Source organism: Phalacrocorax carbo, chromosome 6, assembly GCF_963921805.1.
Source record: "Phalacrocorax carbo chromosome 6, bPhaCar2.1, whole genome shotgun sequence".
Taxonomy (NCBI): Eukaryota; Metazoa; Chordata; class Aves; order Suliformes; family Phalacrocoracidae; genus Phalacrocorax; species Phalacrocorax carbo.
The window spans coordinates 13649091-13671170 of NC_087518.1; the positions used below are offsets into that span (position 1 = coordinate 13649091).

Below are 22080 nucleotides of genomic sequence, written 5' to 3' on the forward strand. Positions count from 1 at the left end.
ACAGAGTCGCTTAAAATTAATACAGAAACCCTTGCAGGCTTTAAGATTTTGTAGGGCTGCAGTGCCTCTGTGTGCACCTCAATTGAAGTTTTGTTTAAACAAGGTTTGCTTACTGACCATGTATCAAACTGATCCCGGGGAGAAATTTCTTCACCTCCATCTTTTGCAATTGCACTGGTGAAATCCTTGGAAATGGGCACATCTCGGGTAGAAAACGTTGTGCACAGCCTGCAAAGCTTTCTGGTGGAGACTGACCTGTGCCTGAACCCACACTAACTCTGGTCTCTCTAACCACAGGCTGGGAAACCTCATGTATCGTCAGATGCTTCAGCTGGCTTTGACTGGTAAAACTGTAATTGCCGAACATCTTGAAATGGCATTGCTTTGACATCTGCTCAAGAAAGCACCTAATCACACAACAGCATGATTTCCCCACACTTGGCAGGTGTGTCTCCACACAAAGCCAAGGTGTGAGCTGAGCATGAGTAAGCATCCACGCGCTTGCTCTCACCTAACTACTGCAACTATTACGGCTATTAAAGGAAACCAGTTTCTTGACTGCTGTTTGCAAAAGCAACAGTTTTCACAGATCCTTGCCCTTCCCATAGACTTCACCACCACCTCCTCCCTCCCCACTGCAGGTTTCTGCCTCCTGGCACTGCACAGCTTGGCGAATAGATGCGGTTACTTATTACAACAAGAGGGCAGGACAATATTAGTCTTTACTGTTCAAATCAACTACTGGCTGTGTTTACTTATCTCCCATCAGGAGGTGATGGTATAGACCAGTGACCAGTCCCTGCTCCCACACCTCCACTGTGCTGGTCACCCATGACTGGCATCAGTCCCTCCTGTGTTGCAGCTGTAGCTTGCTAAGTAAGCAATGCACAGCGACGCTGCATGTGCAGTTGGTATAAGGCATATGCAAACATCCTTTCCTGAATCAGGGAGGCTGGGAGCGGTAGACGCCAGGCTGCAATGCAAAGTCCATGTGCACAAACCCATATCACAGAATCACAGAATGATAGGGGTTGGAAGGGACCTCTGGAGATCATCTTGTCCAACCCCCCTGCTTGAGCAGGGACACCTAGAGCAGGAGGCACAGGGACGTATCCAGGTGGGTTTTGAATGTCTCCCTGGGCAGCCTGTTCAACTGCTCTGTCACCCTCACAAATATGAACACATTGCCTTTCTGTCCTGCCTCTCGGAGAGGTCACCAGCTGATCTAAGCTTTAGCTGATGCAACCCTTCCATATTTCTCACTCTAACTTCACATCCTCTAATAGCTCACTTGGGTGGGGAGCAGCTTTGCAGGGCAGGAATTCAGCTTTAGGTGTAAGAGCAGAACCAGTTTTAGAGGTTCCCACCTTTATCGCTGCCACCTCTGCCCCCTCTGCCATGCCAGTACAATTGTTTAGAGATGCAATTCCACAATCAGTTGCAGAAGAATTGCAGGGAAAATAAACTGCAGCACTGGGCTTATGCAAATGAGCAAGAGTCCTCTTAAACCAGGGCTCTGTCATTAGAAGAAACATACCTTGAAACAACACTCAGAAATCTGCTGTGCTATGAAATCTGGTGCAACTCAAGACTTGGGTCCTGCTGGGTGTAAGACCCATGTTCTTGCTTTATTTTCAACAAAAACCATATTGAAACTGAACTAGATGAGAAAGGTTGTGAATGGGATGGTATAATTTTAATATTTTGTGTCCTCTGGGGACAGAGGGACTTCTGTGGGCCCCTGTGCATACTCTTTTATTGCCATAAAATAACCTAAAACACTGGGACTAGTCCAAAGAACTGAAGACAAGCTTCCTATGACTGCATATATGAAAAATGCAATTTTTCCCACTCCATTCAAAAGCATCCCTCTTCAGAACAATATTTAAGTACTTGCTTAAGCTCAGGAAACTTTCTTCAACTCATGAAAGTCAATAGGACTTACAAAGTACAAGACAAAAGTTAAAAAAGGATTTATAAATGCTGTCCTGAATAAGGACTGATTTAATCACATGCAGAGGTGATTTCCTGAATCAAGCCCTTGCAACTTAAGCTAATATAATGTTATTCTACGTAAGGCAACTATGCTTTTCATTTGGTATTATGTATGCTTTTACCAGAACCAGATCAACCTTAATGAAGAACATCTGACTTGAGCAGTTTTGAATACATGACACTAAATTCCTAAAGTAATTTTAAAAAACTGACAGGAAAGCTCTGAGCTAGCTAGGCATCCAGAAAAATAACTGGCTTCCTGAAATTAAGCATTACATTTTATTGTGTTGTTTGAGCTGATTTATCAGTTCCTTTGTGGCTGGCATCAGCCTGAGTCTTATCATCAGCCTGAGTCTGAACAATTAACCTTTAATTATCAAAAACATTTCTCTGGTGGCATTTTTGGACAAGCAACAGGATAGTTGGTCACAAACCTTTTTAACTTGTTAAGAACGTAATTTCATGTATGTGTATTTTGCGTCCAAAGTATATTATAATGGAAAATCAATTAAAGGTATGCATTATTGTGTTAGCTGGGTTAGTGGCCCTTGTCGATTATGAAGATTAGTTATCTTTCACATAATAAGATTATGCATTAAGCAGCTTGTTAACTTTGTCAGGCTTTAACTGTCATTCCTATTTTCTACCATTGGTATTTGATTAAAGATTACCTTTTTTTTTTTAAATCTCCAGCTAATCATTTCCAAGAGCAAGTAATGAAGAATGAATTGTTTTGTTGACTGTAACAGACGTTGGTGACCTTTTCTCTGGAGGGCTCTTGAGCCTTTTGTTTTGGGTGTAAGACATGAAGTTTGCAAGAGGGATGTCTCTGTATCTGTTTTTTGAGTCAGTTTTTGCACTTTTTTTTCCTCCTGAGGTGATTTGTGCCCTGACACAACCCTGACAAAACTTGGGCCATGGGCAAGGAATACAAATAGTTATGGTCCTCTCATGTTGCGCATGCTCATGACCTATGCAGTTAGCCAAGAGTTCAGCCTGGTGACCAGTCAGACAGGAAAATTTATGGTGGAATCAGGTGTGTCCCTTCACACTGCCCTTCTGTCTCTAGGAAACATGCAGAGTTATGTCCTTCTGAAGGCACAATGACTTTGCTCCCAACTCCAATCCATGTTTCAAGGAGCTTTGCTTGCTCTCTTGCTCATATTTTTTGAGAAATGCATTCTTAGCCTCTGCTCTACTAGCCCATACATGCTCAGCTTTGTCATGTAGGTCCATGATCTGGGTAGCCACCTCTTGTTTTCAGCTGTCATTGATGTTGAACAATAGTATGTTAAACTAGCAGTTCTATGGCTATTTTTCCCAACTCAGGAGAAGCAGCAAGTCAGAGCAGCAAGAGCCTGCTTTCTCTCAATATCACAGACCATGTAGCATCAGCATGGATGTCTCACAGAGCTCCAAATCTGGAGGAATTCACCTCTTCCAGATAGACTGAGGTAAGTAGTAGTTCAAGACTGTAGTAGTTTAGCCTGTGAAAAACCTTTGAGCACCACAGAATATGCCAAAACACTGTGCACTATGCTCACACTACCTAATTTCTGCTTGATTTTATAGAGCTTGTGGGAATTTGGAATTCTGCACATTTGTGTTTGATGTGGTTTGGTCTAGTCTAGTAGAATCACTAGCTTCATTCCTGTCCAGATCCTAAACTGGCAATTAAAAAATAAACCCCTCCAGCGAACTCTGCTTCCTACTTTCTTCCCCCATTTACTCAGGCTTTGAAATTCCCTTTCAAGCCTGTCCAAAGCGGCAGCATCCTATGGCCTAACATGACAGAGACTTAGGGCTCAGTCTTAAAATCTGCACTTTCTTCCATGCGCAACTCTCTTGCAACATGTCTGCAAGCTTCGTCTCATCATACATCTTAAAAAGACAACAATCCCTCATCGGCATAGATTTAGCAGGACATTTGAGAACTGCCATGACCTCCAAGAGCAGTAACGTGGGTAGGTTATTGAACAACATCAGAAAGCGTAGACACCATAAATCAATGGGGCAGAGACAGAACTGGGTAGTACAGATATATTTCAAAACAAAAAGTTCAACAGGATCTAGCTAGAGCCAGCACAGAACAATGTGGAGAAACAGCTTATGCTGATTTATTGTAGCTCTTCCAAAAGCAAGCCCTCACTGAGAATAACTCATGCGTGGTCTAATACAGAGAAAAGAGAGGAAGGAAACTTCAGGTGGGGGTGGAGGGAAGGAATTACTGGAACCTGGCAACCGCATAGCTCTAGACAAATCTCTGCAAAGTTAACATTTGAGATCAGCTGCATTTTATTTCAAGGAAGCTTTGAAGTAGTATTTTAGGGGACGCATGCCTGAGATCAGAGGTGAAACGTGCGGCGTGTAGCTTAAAATTCATGGGCCAGATCTTCCCACCCCTCTCTTGGATAAACCTGAAGAGAAGGGATTCTAGGGTTACACGGACTGCCTCGGGGAGACACTCCTTCACTTTGATATCAGAGATGGGATTTTCCTTGGCAGAACTGACTGCCAGACTTGCTGCTCTGAAACTGCAAGGCAGACATGCACTCTGGAGACATGGGCGGCTCAGGGTTTGGAGCCGCACTTTCCTCTTGCTGCTGCCCTTCTACACAGCACAGGAATCCTTGAAAGAAGAATTATGACTTGTATTTCCAGAGGCAAGGTGTAGGCATTGCTCACACACACAGGACTGAGGAAGGGATGACGTGGAGGGAGCTTGGGCAGAACTGCCTGTCAGTCTGGCCGGGAATAAGGCTGGAATTGGACATCCCAGTTCTGTACTTTGCTCTGCTTCAGCCCTTCCTCAGTACAAGGGTTACAAAAGAGATAAAATGGAGGTCATATCTCCCAGGGGGAGCTACAAGGATGAATGCACAGAACAGTCAGTGTCTTTCTAAGAAAACTGTGCAAAACATTATTTAAATAGTAGACATCAGCTGAAAAATTCAAGTTGATCTGAAATCACACCCAAAATTTTTAGATTAGCTTCAAGGTGTAGAGGGAGAATATCTGAAGAAGCAGAAGAGTTTCTGGTGTAGACCCCCTTGAAAAACAGAAAAAAATAAGATACTTCTTGTCAATTTTATTAAAAATTAATTTACACTTGGAAGCAAAGCCACCACAGAAATAAGATGGCTGCAAGACCACAATTCACATAGGAGAACCAGCAGAAGGGTAGTAAGACCAAGAGCAGTTTTTGCACACCTCCCCCTCCTCTTTCATGGACTGGCACTGAACCTCTAATGATTTCCAAGGGGAGAAAAATTACCGTTTAGCCAGTCGTGTAGCAGTTTCTTCTTGAAATCAAAATGCAGGCACTGCCTGGTGAGCCAAAGCCTTGGAAGAAGAAAGGCTTGTGTAATTAGATGGACTGTCCTTTCAAAGCACGAAAAAGCTGCAATTAAAGGGCCAGAAGCTTTCTTCTGCACAGTTACTATTGCTTAAACTCAGTACTGCTCACTAGTTCAAGACTAAAAGTGTTCACTGAACAAAGAAGTTTTTTTTTCTATAAAAGTATGTCTCTGTTTCAAAGTAGCTGTGCAAAAACAGTCCCTTCTTACTGAGTTCACTTGCAGTCTTGGCATATTCAGAGCACTGGTACCTGTTACAGGGACAAGTCACTACTTATTGCTGCTGTAAGTTCATAGCTTGACAAACCCAACTCAACCCTAAAAGACCGAGCAGGCTTCCTAGAAAGGGACAAGGTATGCTTCATTAAGGGATCAGCTCAAGCCATGCAAGAATGCTCCCTACATGGCACCCTGGTCCCATTTGACCATTTAATCTCGCCTCTCTGCATAGCACAGAGGCTGGAATTAGACGGCAGTGTCCCTGTGTTGAGGTGAGGAGTACTAGTTGTGTCTCCATAGGCTTCAAATGATGGAAATTACTGTACTTAGTAAAGCCACCCCTCTGGTTAGATCCACACAAGTACTTGGTGACTTCTAAGCCCTTACTAACATGCTTGCTTGCTCAGTTATTTTCAAGTGTTTGCTAAGAAGTGCTTATAGTTTGAGGCAAATCGTGAACTGGTCCAGAGGACACTACATCTAAATGTTAAGCAGTGTTTCCTAAAGTCCTCTAAGACAAGTTTGCAGACTTTTTCTGACTCTGCTTTTTTCACAAGGTATTTTTCATGCAAGAGCTGCACATCACTAGTGGTCTGAACCTGGGCTCACCAGGCGTTCTTCCCAAAACATCAATGTTCTTAAAAATGGGATTGTCCAAGTTTTAGACTCTAGCCATGGCTCTGATCATCTCCAGCCTCAAGCTGTTATTTCAGGGAGTGGATGATGCAGACAACTCATGACAAGCAATATTGAAAAAGTTATTAAAGGAAGAATTGAGCTCATCACCCCAGCACCTGAGCAGCAGGGAAGAAGCTGAAAAGTGCACACCTGGCACAAGGGGGTCAGAGCATTTCCAAGCCATTCCTCGCAATAAAAACTGCACAACTGAAGTACTTTGATCAGGCGTTTTGGGCTTACATGGCCAAATCTTCACTAGCTTGGAAGAGAGTTGGGAATAAGTAAGGAGCAAAAAAGGGGATGACACTTTACTTGTTCTGTGAACTCAAGGCAGTATGATATTATTAGTTTTTAATAAAGCACTGACTGTGCAGTTCCCAATTGTATGGCAATGTTTTAAAGCAAAACATAAAACTTTAATTCCTTGAAATACTTAGATCTGATAGTATGGTTTGTAAGCAGGCAATTCCACCAGTAATGTGGAACTCAATTGCTTCCTGCACTGAGTCCATTACCCATCCTTACTTTTACCTTTCTGATCCAATTTTGTCTGCGGTCCTCTGTGTTGGCAGAGATCTTAATTGGTTATCTGTAACAAACTAACAAACTGATAAAAAGTTTAGATGTCTGAGACAACATGAGTCTCCAATTAGCCAATCTTTTTCTGCGTGATTTTCCAAAAGCCAGGGAGGAATTATCCCATAAACCTAGAGACAGAAACTCAGGGATTGATTTCTTAATCATTAAGCACTTATGTATGTTTTAACATACATTGAGATTAAGCATATTAATTTGCAATGAATAATCCTGTCTCTGCACATCCCAGAGCTGCACTTCAGCCCTGCCCAGCTATGAGAGGAATCTTTGCAGCGAGAGGCATTACAGGCTCTGTCAAAATCAATATCAGCAGCTATTCCTCTGGGAAATCAGTAATGTCACAGGCAAAGCATTTGCCAAGACTTTGAGCATGTTCCAATTAATTTACTATTCCATGTTTGCTGTAGACCTGAGGTAGGAGAGAAAGTTGAATGTGAGCAGTTAAACATGAGGCACAGGAATCCTGCTAAGATAGTGATCACTGCAACATGTGCTTTAAAGGCTGAAATGTTTATTCATGTTTTGAACCAAAGTAAATTTGAACCGCAGCTGATTTACCTACAGATGATTTAATAGTTAAAAAATGGATAGAGACTGCCTGTGGTTGCCAAATCCAGGTCTGTGTTATTTCTTGGTCACACTGAGCTAGTCTGGCTGTCCAAAGACTTTAGCTATGGCAGGCTTGCTTCCTAAAACGTTCTTTCATCTCTAGCACCAAGGCAGCTTCACCTATGGCGGGGGGGCTGCCACGCTAGGCTAAATGAGGAACAACTTGCCACAAATTTTAAACATTGTCTTGATTTGCTCTCAAAATCGGCTAGACATAAAAGCTTTAAACTCCAAAAGGTGCATGGGGACCTGACCAACTTGTGGTGCAACTACTAGAATACGGATGAGTGGTCACAATAAAATAAAAAGAGTATTTAGTTAGATAAATCCTTGGCTGCAATCACTTTAGGTACAGGCAAAGAAAGTTAAAGGCATGTGGGATGCCTTTTCTGCAGAAAAGCTTGAAATAGAAAAGGAAATCAATACTCATTTACAGTATCTGGCAGTCACTGAACCAAAACATACATGTACACCTACAGCAGAGCAGAAATAACAGCATTTATTTAAACCACAAGCTGTTATTCTGCTGCAGGAACGCTGTGTTTTATGTGGAGCGCTTCATCAGCAACTGAGAATTACCACATATTTCTGAGCATTTTTAAAAAGCCTCAGCAATATCAAGAGCAAATACTTTCAATACCACAATTATTAACCCCACCACTGCCAGGCCGGCTCTGACTTCTCCGATTGCTGGCAAGGAAAGAGTCAGAGCTGATGTGTGAACTAGCAGCAGGGAAGATGTTTTTTATTTCCTCCTGAGTTTCTCTTCTGCCAACTTACAAGACACCATTTGTTGGATCACATGTGAGGGGTGCATCTGTCACAGCCTGCAACAGGAATGGGAAAGGGAAGAGCTTCATCAGCTCTATCTCTACAGCACAACACCAGGGCTGCTAATAGCACTGGAGCCACAGAGGTGTCAGATGAGGGCTGAACCATTGCACATGCTGTGTGGGACACAGGGAGGAAAAGACACCTCAGTTCTGTTGCTGTGAGATGGGGATGGGGTTGGGAGCACTGGAGTGCCCATGCCTGTGCCTTGCGTGGTGCCCGAGAGCCAGTGTGGGCGTACAGGGCGAGAGAGAGGTTTGCTAACTGCCTGCAGAGCTACAGAGTGGCTTGAGCAGGGACATCTGAAAATGTCCTGGGCTTAGCAAAATGTAAAGAAGCCTTGATGCTACATTTAGCTGTGCTGAGGTATCTGACCACCTCTCCTAAAGCAACAGGAAAACACGCACAGCAGGAAGCAAACCTTTTATTGTCAGAACCCTTAAATGATGCTTCAAAAGAGAAATGTATACCTATATGTAAGAATGGCACAGTGTTTCTACCGACTATGTAAAACTAGAGGCTTTAGGGGAAGGAGCAGGTTTAACAAATCAACATTCCCCAAACACTGAAAGTGAAATGAAATATAAACAAAGTGAATCTGCTGATTTATTTTTTTCTCCATTCCCCAGCTCGAGGAATGTGACCAGTAAATAAACAGCATAAATAATAACAACAGCTGGCTTTTGTACAACACTCCTCATTGACAAAAACAAAGATGCTTTACAAAGGATGCAACTAGGCTTGTTGTAGAGTCACATAACACAGAGATGAATGGGACCTCAAGAGGTCCTCTGATCCACTACCCTTCCCCCCACTGCCATGTAAACAGAAGCCCAAGAGGTACAAAGCCTTCTGCGTGGCAAGACCGCATGCCAGAGGCAAGGATGGACACACAGTGTGAGGCAAAACCTGATCCTACAGCAATCGGCAGGAGTTTAACAGCAGAGTCAAAATGTCACCATGGGTACACTGAGCTCCAGCCCTGTGCTATGTGCATGGGGCCACAGTGAACCTGGAAAGTAGTCAATTTTTAAAAAGCTCTCTGTCCTAATGAACTTGTGGGCAGCTAATAATGTCAGAGAGGTGATCTGTGCATTTTCAGGACAACCTGGGCTGAGATGCTTGGTGCTCCTTGCTAACACCATTTGCAGAGGGCCAGAGGATGACTGAATGCTGATCGCTTGCATATCCTTTTAATAAAATGAGATTATGAATGATGCTTGGAATACAGTTTTTAATTCTCCAAATATTGTAAACCAGCTCTCACACAAAATTGAAAAATGAAGAAAAAGCTTAACCATTAAGCCAGCTAGGTGTTATCTTTACAGCAATTTAATTACTGCTTCCTCATCACTCCTCATGACTTTAGCCCAGCAAATTAAGCCGCTGCAGATTTATGGAATTTTACAGTTGAATTTGAAACCTGAGATAGTTTTGAAAAATAAAAGTTTAAAATATGTCCAAAAATTATAAAAATAATCTCATCTTGCCAGCCAGTGAACTAGCTAACCTGCTGACACCTACAGCAAATTAAATGAACTTTCTGCTCTTAAAAAAAAGCCAAAATTTTATCCCCTCATTCTTCAAGCTTGATCAAGGGAAAAAGAAAACACACAAAGAAAGCCCTTTTTATCATAGGTCAGCTAGATGGCTGAAAAAGATCAGTGATCTTTCCTGCTTACCAAAACTACAGTAGTTTGTACATTTTCTCCCGACCCATCTACATACACAATACTGGAGCAAATGATTATTGTGCTATTTGTAATCATTCATTATATTTAGCTCAGGTGTCAATATTTTGTTTCCTTTTTTCTTTTTCTCTCTCCTTTCTTTTAATGGATTGCTGCTGAGACAATTGTAGCTGAACAGCAGAGAACAACTAATGCATCACTTAAAACTTCTTTAAAAAAATCTCTCTTCAAACATCAAGCACTCTTCAACCACCAAAACCTCAAGGAAAAACTTACATTCTCTAGCAACTTTCATCTAGGACCCAATTTATATCACTTGCCTGGATGATTACACCCGATTTTAGATGAGGAAACAAAAGCACAAAGAAATTAAGGGTCCGATTCTGTAAATCACTGGTCATCGTGTCACTGCCTAATGACTGTCCTGATCACATGTTTTGCCGGTTCTCTGCTCCTCACTGACTTCTTTATTCTGTTTTCTGAAACTAAATTTTCTAGGTCTAGCAAGCTGCTTTTGCTGTCACTTAGTAAAGGAGGATTCAAAGGCTCCCATCACAACGTGAGCACCTGCCAGGCAGAAGTGAAGATAGCTCCTGGCTGGAGAGCAAGCACCTGTCATGCAGAAGGGGAGCCTCTTTCATTCCAGTGGAAGTACTCTTGAAGTTTGGTGTTACTCAAGGTCTTGGGACATTGAAAATGGCTATATGGCTCCTACTGCAAAAATAATGAATCCCTTTGGTCACAAATATACTGCATCGGTCTAGGAGAAACTAACTCATCCCCAAGTAGAGCACACTCCAAGATACATCCCCTCTCCTGTTCCTAGCTGTTTGTGGACAGCCCGTAGGAGTCTGCTTGGATGCAGACAAATCTGACTGCAGAGCTCTGGTCACCAGGACTGCTCCCACTGGCTGCTCCCTGCCTGTCCCAAGGCCACACTTTGATACCACTGTCTGGACAGTGCACCTGGACAGCTTTGAGACACCTTCCAGACACCACCACCCAGTAACTGCTCCAGGTCTGGTTGCTTTAGATGATGTTTGTGGTCAGGACTAGCCCAAGGTTGGTATTTGGGATTGTTGTACCAGTATTTCTCTTCCAGTTAACATGAGTTAGATTTTGTTGGTCTTCAAGAAGAATCCCTAGGAGAGAGACAGAGTTTTAATGATGTTGAAAAAACACCCTGGTGCTGCTAATTTCCTTCCTACAAGATAACAAGCCATACTGATACCAGTATAGCCCTGTCTATACTGGTAGAGTCAGGGCAGGGATGTAGGGTTATAGATAAGGATATAACTGGGGTGTGATGAGGTAAGAGACCTGCCTAAGCATATCTTAAGGAGTCTAATGGGCAGGATGCAGTACTATCTCCTTGGATACTTAGGAGAATCAGCCATTTGCTATAAGGGCTGTGTCACATGTCTTGGATAAGGGACAATAGAGGGTTGTTAAACACCAATAGCTTCCATTCTAGTGGAAGCACATTAGGACAACGGCATGCCTAAACCTAGGGAAGGCAGCTCAGCCAAATGCATCTGCAGGGACAGCTCTTAGAACAGTGCAATTTCCCTAGAAGAACAAAGAGATCAGATGTTCATCCTGGCTCTGAAAAGCACAAAGCCACAGCAGCTTGAAGGGAACTTCCAAGGAAACACAGGCCAACTCCTCTCCAACAGGCATCTAGAAAAAAATACCCTCTTCTAGCCAGTACGACTATACCAGCCAAGTCTTCTGCAGATGTATTCATGGTGATCTAAAAGAGCTGCTGTGTGTTCCCAAGGGATGTTCAAGAGTGCTGAAGAAATTGAGGCAGGGAACTCTGTGCAGATGGTTTTATTATTTTGTCTAAACCTACACATTTCTTGTGCTAGTGAAGTAAAGTGCTCTTGCATCTGGAACCCTGATAAAGTTGATGAGTTTGTCTGCTTAAACTATTGTGTTGCTGTCAACAAACAACAGGTTTAGAGTGCTCCCAGTTTGATGAGCTGAAGAAAACCTATGTGCCAGAGCCTGAGAGGAGAGCCAGTGCAGGGCCTGCTCAGGATAGAGACCTGGAGCGACAGGCAGGGCTCTAGCTGCTAAGTGACCAGCTAGAGGATCCATCAGGGTCATGGTACAAAGCCAATACTGATCATCACACTTGTAATCCCATTAAAAGGAAAACAACTATTTGCATGAGAGAAGCAAGATTTGCTTAGCCTTCAGTCTCTGTCAGAGTCATGAGCAGAAACTGAGTTTTACAACACAATCTCAAGACCATTTTTCTTCTTTTCTCTTATTTCTATCTCTGCCTCTGATATTCACCGTGTTGGACAGCAGTGTTTGCAAGAGTTTATCAGGTAGCACACTGAGAACCAACACTGATTTTGCTTCCTTTGCTGCTGTTTCAGGACCAGTATGAAATTTTACTGCTTTGAGATTCATACCAGGGAACTCCTAAAGTCACCTTGTTCCCACACACCAATGTCACAAATTTGCACACTTGTGCTCAGAAGTTGATCCTAACAATGCAGTGAGCAAAAGGGACAGTTTAATTACAATTATTATTCCCCTTGTTATTTGCCTTTTTCCTTGGGTTCTGTGGAATAAAAGGCAGATTTGCTTCTGTTGAACATTCCTTTGGGACCGAGAAAAATTATCCTACTAAAAAAGCCTGTTGGAAATATCTACAGCAAGAATCAAAGCTGCTCTCCTGTCTGTCAGAGTCCCTCTCATGTGAAGCTGGTTTGCTAATCTGCCCATCCTCTTGAAGTGGATATGAAATAAAAGGATGCTCCCATTCACAGTGAATAAAGCAGTCACATGGAGCAAAGAGAACACGGGCATTAACGGAATGGATATATGGCTGATTAATAGAAGAGAGGCTTTAGAAACTCAGGCAACAGCAAAGCTTGGAATGTTGATTCGACAATGATAATTGTTATTTCCCCTTTGCACTTTGTACAATGTGATCAGACACAGAGATGGAGCTGAATTCATCTTATGACAAACTGTGCTGACATCAGTCACTTTGCACCATACAAATCTGGCCCTGTGCGTTAGTTTGAAGTTGACCTCATTAGTACAAACAAAAGTATTCTTCAAGAGTGACACAATTAGAAATTCCTGTAAGTATTTCTAGAGACTAACACCACACGGTATAATTAAAGACATTATAATTAGTGATTTGATTCACTTTGCTTTGACTTCACTTTGGTTTATTTATTTATTTATTCATTTTGGAAGGGTTTGAAAGTCAAATACAACTTTGTCATCTGCTCATGCTGGGAGCTGTGCTGTTCTTCTGGAAATGCCATGGAAATTATGGTAATGAGGTGCCAAAATCAGCAAACAATATTCACAATTTAAGGGCCAGTTCAAACATAAAGGCAGTTTGTATTTCTGCACCACAGGCACTTCTGCAAAGACCTTGGGGAAGAGAGAAATATATTTTCCCCTTATTGGCTTGGCCTTTTGTTGCTGACAAGTCAGAATGAATGACAGGCATTTTTGAAAGAGTAAAACAAAGTTAAAAAGTAAATAGAAAAGTGGGTGCTTTCTGTTTAATTTTGTATTTTTAATCACACTTGTCAGGTATAGAACTGAAAGAACCCCTACAAAGACACTGTTTACTCAGACAATTGCGACTCTGATTACTTAAACCATGGTCATGATGTCTAAAGTTGAGCCAACCCATTTTAGTGTACATTAACAATCAACAAGGAACGCATCTGTGACCCACACGTGTCTCAGCTTCAGGCAGCCTCCTCAGACAGACCACTTCAGTTGCTGGCAATCATTTAAGTGCACCTAGAGACCACTACGTGGAGAGAGACACAAGCATCACGCTAACTAGCCAGATAATGATTCCTGTTTGATAGATGAGGAAGCTCAAACACAAGGATTTCAGGAAACTGTATTTTCAAAAGCGTCCTCTAACTACAAGTGTCTCAAGCTTCACGCGTCCAACCTAGAGCGGCTGATCTACAGGGAGAGTTTTCTCTATCTGAAGTCAATGGTGGCTGCAGGTTATTAGCACCTTTGAAAAAACTACTCTGGGTCAATAAATTTCACAGGATTTATCTGAGGTCAAGCAGAGAGGCTGAAAGTGCCCCAGAACAAACTGTTTCTGCTTATCTAGGCAGTGACAGGAACAGCTGAAGCATCCAGAAAAGGCTACAGGGCTACAGAACAGAGAGAAAAGAAGGTCATCTCTGAACTTCTCCAGGCCCTTTAGGGGCCTCAAAGGAAATGTCTTGACTTCTCCTCCCAACTTTCCTTCCCCTTCCTCATCCCACCTCTATTCTTAGTATCTTTGTCCAAGAGCTGGGAACAGAGCATGGTTTCTTAATTCCTCACCTCCTGTTACCTCATATTTTGACTCAGACTGCTCAGGGTGGTGGCAGAGGTTTTAACCTTGCATGGAGCCATTGTTTTTGTTTTCACAAAGACTGCTGTCCCATTAAGTAGGATTTCCTCAGCTCCTGGGACACACTATGGGCACAAGGTCAGTTTAGTTTGGTACCAACAATTTTTTCCTCCAAACAACACTACACAGTCCTGAAAACAGGGCCAAAGAGTTACCTGTTTTCATGCTCCACAAATCCTGCTATTGGCATAATACATGAAACCACCACCAGAACATACTGCTTTTTCTTCCCTGCTGCCTTCAACAAGACCACTTAATTACATCTGAAGATGAAACTGGCTCAACAAGTTGGGCTGCTGGAGGACATCAAGACACCCGGTTTCCAGTTCCCAGCTCTGCTGCTGGTAGTGACTTCCCACCCAAAAGCCAAGTGGAAAACACTGTTGCCCTCCTTCCTTAGTCCCATTACTACCTACTCTATCTACCCCATCTAATCATTATGACATCTGAGTGCCTTTGTGTGTCAGCTTCCTGTGAAGTAATCACCTAAATCCCCCTTGAAAACAAAGCGGACCCTGCTGAGGAACTCACAATAGGTGCCTTTCACTCACAGGACAACCTTGGCCTCGGTGGCACTTCTAACAAAGCTTCCATATGTGCACCAGTATGGGCTGAGCAGTCAGATCAACAGCACACAGGATCAGAGCCTGCATATTTGTGAGCGTGAAGCAAAAAAGCCTTACAAAATTCCCCCATCTTCCTGACAAATAATTTTTTAATAAAACATATGCTACACATTAATCTGCCACAGCCTTTATATATCTTTGTGGGGCTGTTTGAGGAGATAAAAGAGAAGCGCCAGCTCCAAGGGGCAATGTCTTGTCAGTCGGCCCCACTCTCAGAGGCTGCCTAGCCATTGTTTGCTCTTCAACCCCAGGCTAGGACTAGTTTTTAATTTTTATCCTGTTTTTTCCCCTCCCTGGGGGAGGGATCAAGATGATAAGTTCTATTCTAATAGAAGACCAGTCAATGATAATCTTTGGGCATCTGCAGTGAAGAGGTATTTCTATAGCCCTAGCTAGGATTAGATGCATAATGGATCAATGAAAGATCCCACCGTTCAACGGTTATAGCGTCATTCATTAGCGTTAAGATTTGAACCTGAATCAACAATTGAGTTAGAAGATAGAAAGAATTGCCTTCAGTATTTGAAATAGAATAAATTGTAACAGGCCTGTAAAAGTCGCCTGAGGTGTCTCTCTTTCTCTCCCCATACATACATATATATATATATATCACTTTTGCTGAACATTTAAAATTAGATGAAAGTTGCTGAGCCTCTACATATGAAGCAGAAAAAGCTGAGCTACTTATGAAAAGCGAGAAGGGAAAAAAAAAGTATGTATTTTTGATTTGCCTATCAAAGCACTTCAAGAGCATTCTTGACTGTAGGATCCAGGCACTAACTTGTTATTCAGTCACCATCTCTCTCATACATAACAATGCAAAAAGAGCTAATAATAAACAGTACGCCCCCTCCTTATACACAAACACACAAGTGCAAACACACACATAGACATGCACGCACTTAGGAACCACTTGTAAATGAGCAACACTGATCCCATCCACTTTTGTTGTCACAAAACTACCTAACACAAGCTCGCTCTCAATTAACTGCTTGGTGCACAGAGCCCTAAAAAAACCCTAAATGACCCAGAGGACTTAGACACCAAGTTTTAACTCTCAGCTCTTTATCATCCTTTCATTTCTGGATCAAAGACCCATCCACTCACTACTAATTTGCTAAGAAATTAAACATGAAAAAAGAAAGCAATTCCACAAATAGGTGAAGAACCTTGTGGGCAGTTAATGATTAATTAGCGTTAGAATACAAGACGGTAGAAGCTTCTTTTGATAGCATTTTTTTTCTACAGAGGAAATCTTCAGGTTGGCACAAAGACTATGTAAAGCATCAGTGCCAAAAGCTTTCCTTGTTTCTGAAAGGCAGTGAGCAGAAGCAACTACAAAATCTCTGTGGACCAGGTGATCTTAAGCCAAGACCCATGTCCTGCAGCCCAACCAGTGCAATGGAGCTATAGTGGGGTGGCTGCACTGTCCTCCTCTCTGCAGAGAGTGTACTTTGGTGCTTGCCCACCTCCCAGCTCTATCTTATTCCCATTACCCCTTAGTTTGGCAGGCATAAAACCCAAGGCCAGCTAACTTGGACCCACATCCACCTCTTTGCACGGTTGCAGGCGGATCTGGACACAGGATGATGTTTAACCTGTTGGGTCATCAATGAAGAAGTTTAACTCCCTACTACAGCTTGAGTAACCTTTTCCTGTGACTGTTATTTAGCTCTATAAAATCAACATAGCTTTTCCTGTTGGCTTGCAGGAAAAAAAAGATACTAAAACAATATCCAGGTTTTTATGAAGTGGATACCTATATAACTAGTGGTAGCATAAATACACGCCAAGCCGGCAGACACTGGGAGGAAGAAGAAGAGATCACAACTATGGAAGGAACAGAGATAGTTTTCTATAGCAGATCATAATCAGCACACCATCAGCACAGAAAACTATTACAGTAGAAGGATTATTTAAATTATGACAAAAACATTAGAGAAATTTCTCTATCTGTTCCTTGCCCATGTTTTTTACCGAGGTCAGTTTTGAAGTTGCAGTTGCCAATGAAAGAGCTCCCTAAATAATTCACTAACTATAAATAATTTTTAAAAACCCCAAACAACAATCAAAAAGCAATGGAGTCAAACCATATTCTCTCTGTTGCCCTGAGATTTCAGCTGCTACTGTTGAAACTGAAGTCAGATACTGATGTTTAATTTGTTGACGCTGAGGAGATCGGAAAGAGTAGACATCCCTAAACCTGTATCCCACCCCTCCCTGATTGCCTGTGCTATTAGTTGAAGTTAGTTGTTAATTGCTGATAGGCATCAGGCACCTGCATGTGCCACCTGGTAGCACAGTGAATTGCCAACCAAGCCAGCTGTGTATGAAATGACAGTAACTCCATGTTTTACATCTGTATGGCCATCTTGAGTGAGTAAAGGTTTGGAGAATACAGTCTTTACAGAAGGGTCTCTCTCAGATGAGAGAAATCCCTCTTAAAGCTCTGTAAAGCTCCATGCACACAGCCCTGTAACGTCAGTCAAACTACAAATAAGAATTACACAAATAGAGTCTTATTTACTGGTAGTAAAAAAGGACATTTGCTTGAAAGTGCTCACCTGGGAGCTGCTGCTGGCTTCCAATACCTGCAGAAGAGATACTGCCCATCAGCGTTGATGATATGGGGCAGGTCTTTGTACGGGATGTTTTGAGGACTCCGCTTTGGTGAACTTTCCTCTGGCATTCTGGAAGAATGACCTGCAAGGTGTCGGAAGAAACAAGACATACTTTAAAGCAGGTGAGAAGACAGAGGCTGATGGGCTTAGTAGCCACAGGCATTCAAGAAAGTCAGTCAGTAAGGCAAGCACTGCTGCTGGAAGTCTCCCTCCATAACCTCAGCCAAAAAGCCCCCAAAATGTTTACTGCTTTAAAACAGAAATGTAGCATTTTACGTTCAGAAAAGGGTCACATTTTGGGGGAGGGCATTAGAAGGGGGGGAAGGAGGGGAGATCAATCCACCATCACTACTTCATTAGAGCTTTCTCTCCCCCACTTCTGCCATCTGTGTTTATTTTGCATCATTTTGTGAAACGGATCCTAAAAAGAGTATTTTAGCTGCAATCAAGTGCGGATTGTGCAGCAACAGCTACCGATATGAAAAGACAGCTGCATAAAAGACTTAGGTCTGCCTTAAGATCTCCAAAGAACAGCAGAGGTATCTGCCACCGTGTCATCATTAGGATCTTCTCTGACATCTCAAACGGGAAGGTGGCAGCGGTGGGGAACGAAACATTTCCAGGAGAATTTGCAACAAACCTGTTTTCATCCTGTGCAAGGGTTTGCATTCTAGTGAGGAGCCGGCATCGCAAGTCAAAGGCAAGCAGATAAGGCTTTTTGCATCTCGCTGCGGAGATGCGTTCACACCCCGCCCAGCACGCAGCCCCCACGGCCCCGGGTGGGTGCCCAGCGGGTCCCTCCCGGGCAGCTCCGGTGCGGCGGGCGGGCTGCGCGGGGCTCGCCGCCGCTCCTCTCCCCGGCTCGCTCGCTCTTTGAGGAAAGTCGCTTGGGTAATTCACCACTTCTTGTTCATTTCACCACTTTTCCACCCCCCCCCCCTTCTCAAACAAATTGCGTGTGTGGGCTGAAGTGGCGGTGGTGGGAGGGGAGGCTGGGAAGGGTGGGGGAGAGGGAGGGCCGCCGAGTGGGAAAGCTGCAGTCCACTTTCCAGAAGCTGCTGCACGCACATCAAAGGCACCTTGAACACATGCAGCTGGAGCAGCTCTGAAAGTTCCTGCCGCTGCAGGTTGTTTGCAACTTTACTTCCTTCCTGCCACTTACTGTTCGGAGGCCGCGGCGACGGGGGGAGGCGAGGGAGGGGGAGACCTTTTTCTCAAAGCGATCCCCGCTGCGAAGCCATCTCGCGTGTAAGCGCGGCTTCCCCAGCCCCTCGCTGCCAGCCGGGGAGCGGGAGGGAGGGAGGGGAGGAGGAAGAAGAGGAGGAGGGATCCAGGCACCGCCGCGCTCGCAGGTCGCAAGCCCCGCACACGCATCCTCCCCAGCGCAGGGGAAACCGGGTGGCTCCGCCGCACGCTGCGCACCGGCGGCTCCCGGGGGGGCGGCGGCGGCGGAAGGGGGGGGCGGCGCTGCCCCCCCGGCGGGGCCGGGCCGGGCCGGGCCGAGCGAGCGGCGGGCAGAGCCCCCCGGTGCGCCCCGAGCCGCTTGGCTGCGGGGAGGGGGGACAAGCGACCGCCCCCCTTCCCTCCCCCCGGCGGGTGGGTGGGTGCCCGCGGGTGGGTGCCCACCCGCCGAGGCTCCGGCTGCCTCCCCGCAGCGCTGCCCGGCAAGCCCGAACACCGGGCTCTCGCCGTGGGAGCGGCCGCTCCGCCGACTGCGGGCGGGCTCGGGGGGCCACGAGTGACAGCCCGGGAGCGTGGGAGGCTTTTGTGCGCCGAATTCAGAGCGGGGAGACTCTGAAGTCCTGCTGCCTTCTGGGCTTCCCAGGTCTGAACCGCTCTTGGTAGTCCCAAATCCAAACCTCACTGTTTGTAAGTGCGGCTCTTCAGACTTTGAAGCCACTCCGGAAGGATTGAGCCTTTCAGAGTATGAGTTTCAGTTGAGAGGAGCACCCAAGCCCTTTCCTTTGCGCCTTCATTCACAGTAGAGACAATTTATAAATACACCATACAGTCTATATGCACATACTCTAATAGTGCACCTAATCACCATAGATTATATGCAATACATGTGTTGCATCTCTGTAATTTCAGATCTCTTTGATGGTATGTGATACTTGCTTATAACAATTGTCACAGCAAGGTTCCCCGAAGTTAAAATAGCTTCCCAGCCTTAAGGCATGCCAGTGCTGAGTTTTGCCATTTAATACTGATAGTAAGTGCTTAGCATTTATTGAGCACTTTTAAATTGTTTATATTAAGGGCACAGATTCAGGCATTTTATGCCTCATTATGATAATATTATAAACTTCAATTTTTACATGCCTACATATACTTAGATGCTTTTTTAAATCTAGGCAGTGTGCTCACTGAGGCCAAACCTGGGAACAAAGGCTGCAGGAAGGAAAGAAATATATGCTAACAATAATAACAATAAATGCAAAACCTCAGAGATGACCCATATAAAAAGAAAAAGAAAATAAAAAACAGATTTTTTTCCTCTTTCAGTGCCAATTATATTAAATGCCTGTGGGGGTGGGGGGTATAGTTATAAATGGCAAAAGCAAAATTACATATTCCTCTAACTGCTGTTGTTTGGAAAAAAAAAACCAAACCAACATTCATGGTTGTTTATAATGAGTGAGATTTAGGTCAGATGGGGTCTTAACCAGAGCCCTGGGAGCTGTACTTGGAAGTGTACTATTTGCTAGGCCAGCTACTGTCTAAGCACGGATGGGTGGAATTAAAGAGCTATCGCAAACCAGCTTCAGAGTTGGAAGAAGCAAGGACATATATATTTATTTGAAGGCTACAGATCAGATAATAACTGGATTAAGAAGAAAAGAAAGAAGGAAAGAAGCCTCTTCCCCTGCTAACACAGTTTATCTGCCAGGAACACTTTACTGCTTCCCTACAGCCATCCATGAAACCTGATGCCAGGAACAGGGTCCTCTCCTGCTGTGGCGCTGGAAATATCTGAGTTCCCAGGGCCAAAGAGAAGTGGGGGGAGACAAGGAAAAAAATTTCTCTCTAAAATTCAGGATAAAAATAGCGTGTCAAAGCAAATGACCTTTGTTGGGACACAAGGGTGAGATCCTATCTTTGCAAGCCTGCCCTGGTCAGTCCAGATACATGATTCCCTTGATACCCTGTTAACCTCCGTGTAGCTAATATTGGAGGCAGCAGGACGCTGGTCCAACCTACGCTCTCTGCCAGGCCTGGATTCTCACCATTGCACAGGAGCAGAGGATCAGCCAACCCCTCCTTCCCCTCTCCCCAGCTTCCCTGAGCCCCCAGGAATTCGAGGACATTTCTTCTCCTATGTAGCACATCCTCCCCCATCTCATGATAACATCATGAAAATGAATGAGAAGCAACAGCTGACTAGTTACCATATTATTTTGTAGAGTTTAAGCTGTGAATGAAAAGCCACCTGAGAAAACTGGATTGGGTCTGAAGAATTCACCTAGCTGATATCCAAACAATATACAGGGCTTTCGCAGAGCAATTATTGCATGCTGGCTCCCTGTGAGAAATCAAAGGGGCGTCTACACATGCAGTATTTATGAGACTGTAACATCTTCTCTTGTCTCTGTGGAGTGAAATACATTTTGGAAATACAGTTTAAGCTAAATCAACTTCTTAATAAAAAATAGAAATACACTTGGTGAATCTTTAAACTAACTCAGTAATTGCTTAAGCCTTGTAGGGGAAGGTGTTTGGTTTATTAAAGGCTGAGCCCTGCTTAGTTTAAGCGCCTCCATTGACTCCCAAGATACCCACAGGAGTATAGAGAAAAGGATTACGCCCTCAAATAAGGTAAATTTTAGGAAAAGAATCAATTGCTGAAATGATAGACAAAACACATATAATGAAAACTTGTTATAACAGAAGGGGGGAGAGAGAATGGGCTAGAGAGAAAAGAAGGGAGAGAGTAGGACGGATGGGAGGCAGCATGGCAGGCTGGTGTGTAATTCTGATGGTGGGGTAAGGGAATGAGTTAGGGTTTTCTTTGTCATTAGTCTTTCATTCACAAAATGGATTTTTAATGGAACATATCCTCTTGTCATGCAGTGGTAAATAGACATTATGAGATCCTTCTGCTCTGGTTGACGATACCATACTCTTAAAATCGATAAGGAGTATTTTCATTTGAGAAGTGGATTTTATGGGGTATGGGTGCTAAACCATTTGGGACTCTGCTCACCAGGACACAAAGAGAACTTTTGCCGACAAGAAGGAGGAACAAATAATAGAGAAAGAGGATGCAATAATGAAATATTTAAGCAGTATGCAGTTATGGAAGAATCTGCTCCAACAGAAAAATGCTTGAAGTTACAGTAGTCAGGGAGCAGCTGGAGGAGAGCAACAGACAGCACAAGCAAGAGAGCACATGGGAAACAGTGGGAGATGAAGCATGAAGAGGAAAAATCCAGTGAAAAGCAAAGAAAC

General features: G+C 43.8%; 1 protein-coding gene across 7 annotated transcripts in view; it reads right to left on the reverse strand.

The window, feature by feature from the left end:
• Window positions 1-22080, reverse strand: part of MGLL (monoglyceride lipase) — a 110259-nt gene that overhangs the window by 50036 nt on the left and 38143 nt on the right. For 5 of the 7 annotated variants that reach the window (XM_064453764.1, XM_064453763.1, XM_064453762.1 and 2 more), the window contains one exon: window positions 17575-17713. In XM_064453764.1, the coding sequence (XP_064309834.1) occupies window positions 17575-17713 (139 nt within the window). Of the gene's footprint in view, window positions 1-17574; window positions 17714-18271; window positions 18555-18793; window positions 18923-22080 lie in introns of those variants that run through there. The other 2 variants (XM_064453767.1, XM_009509895.2) reach the window with 2 other exon arrangements.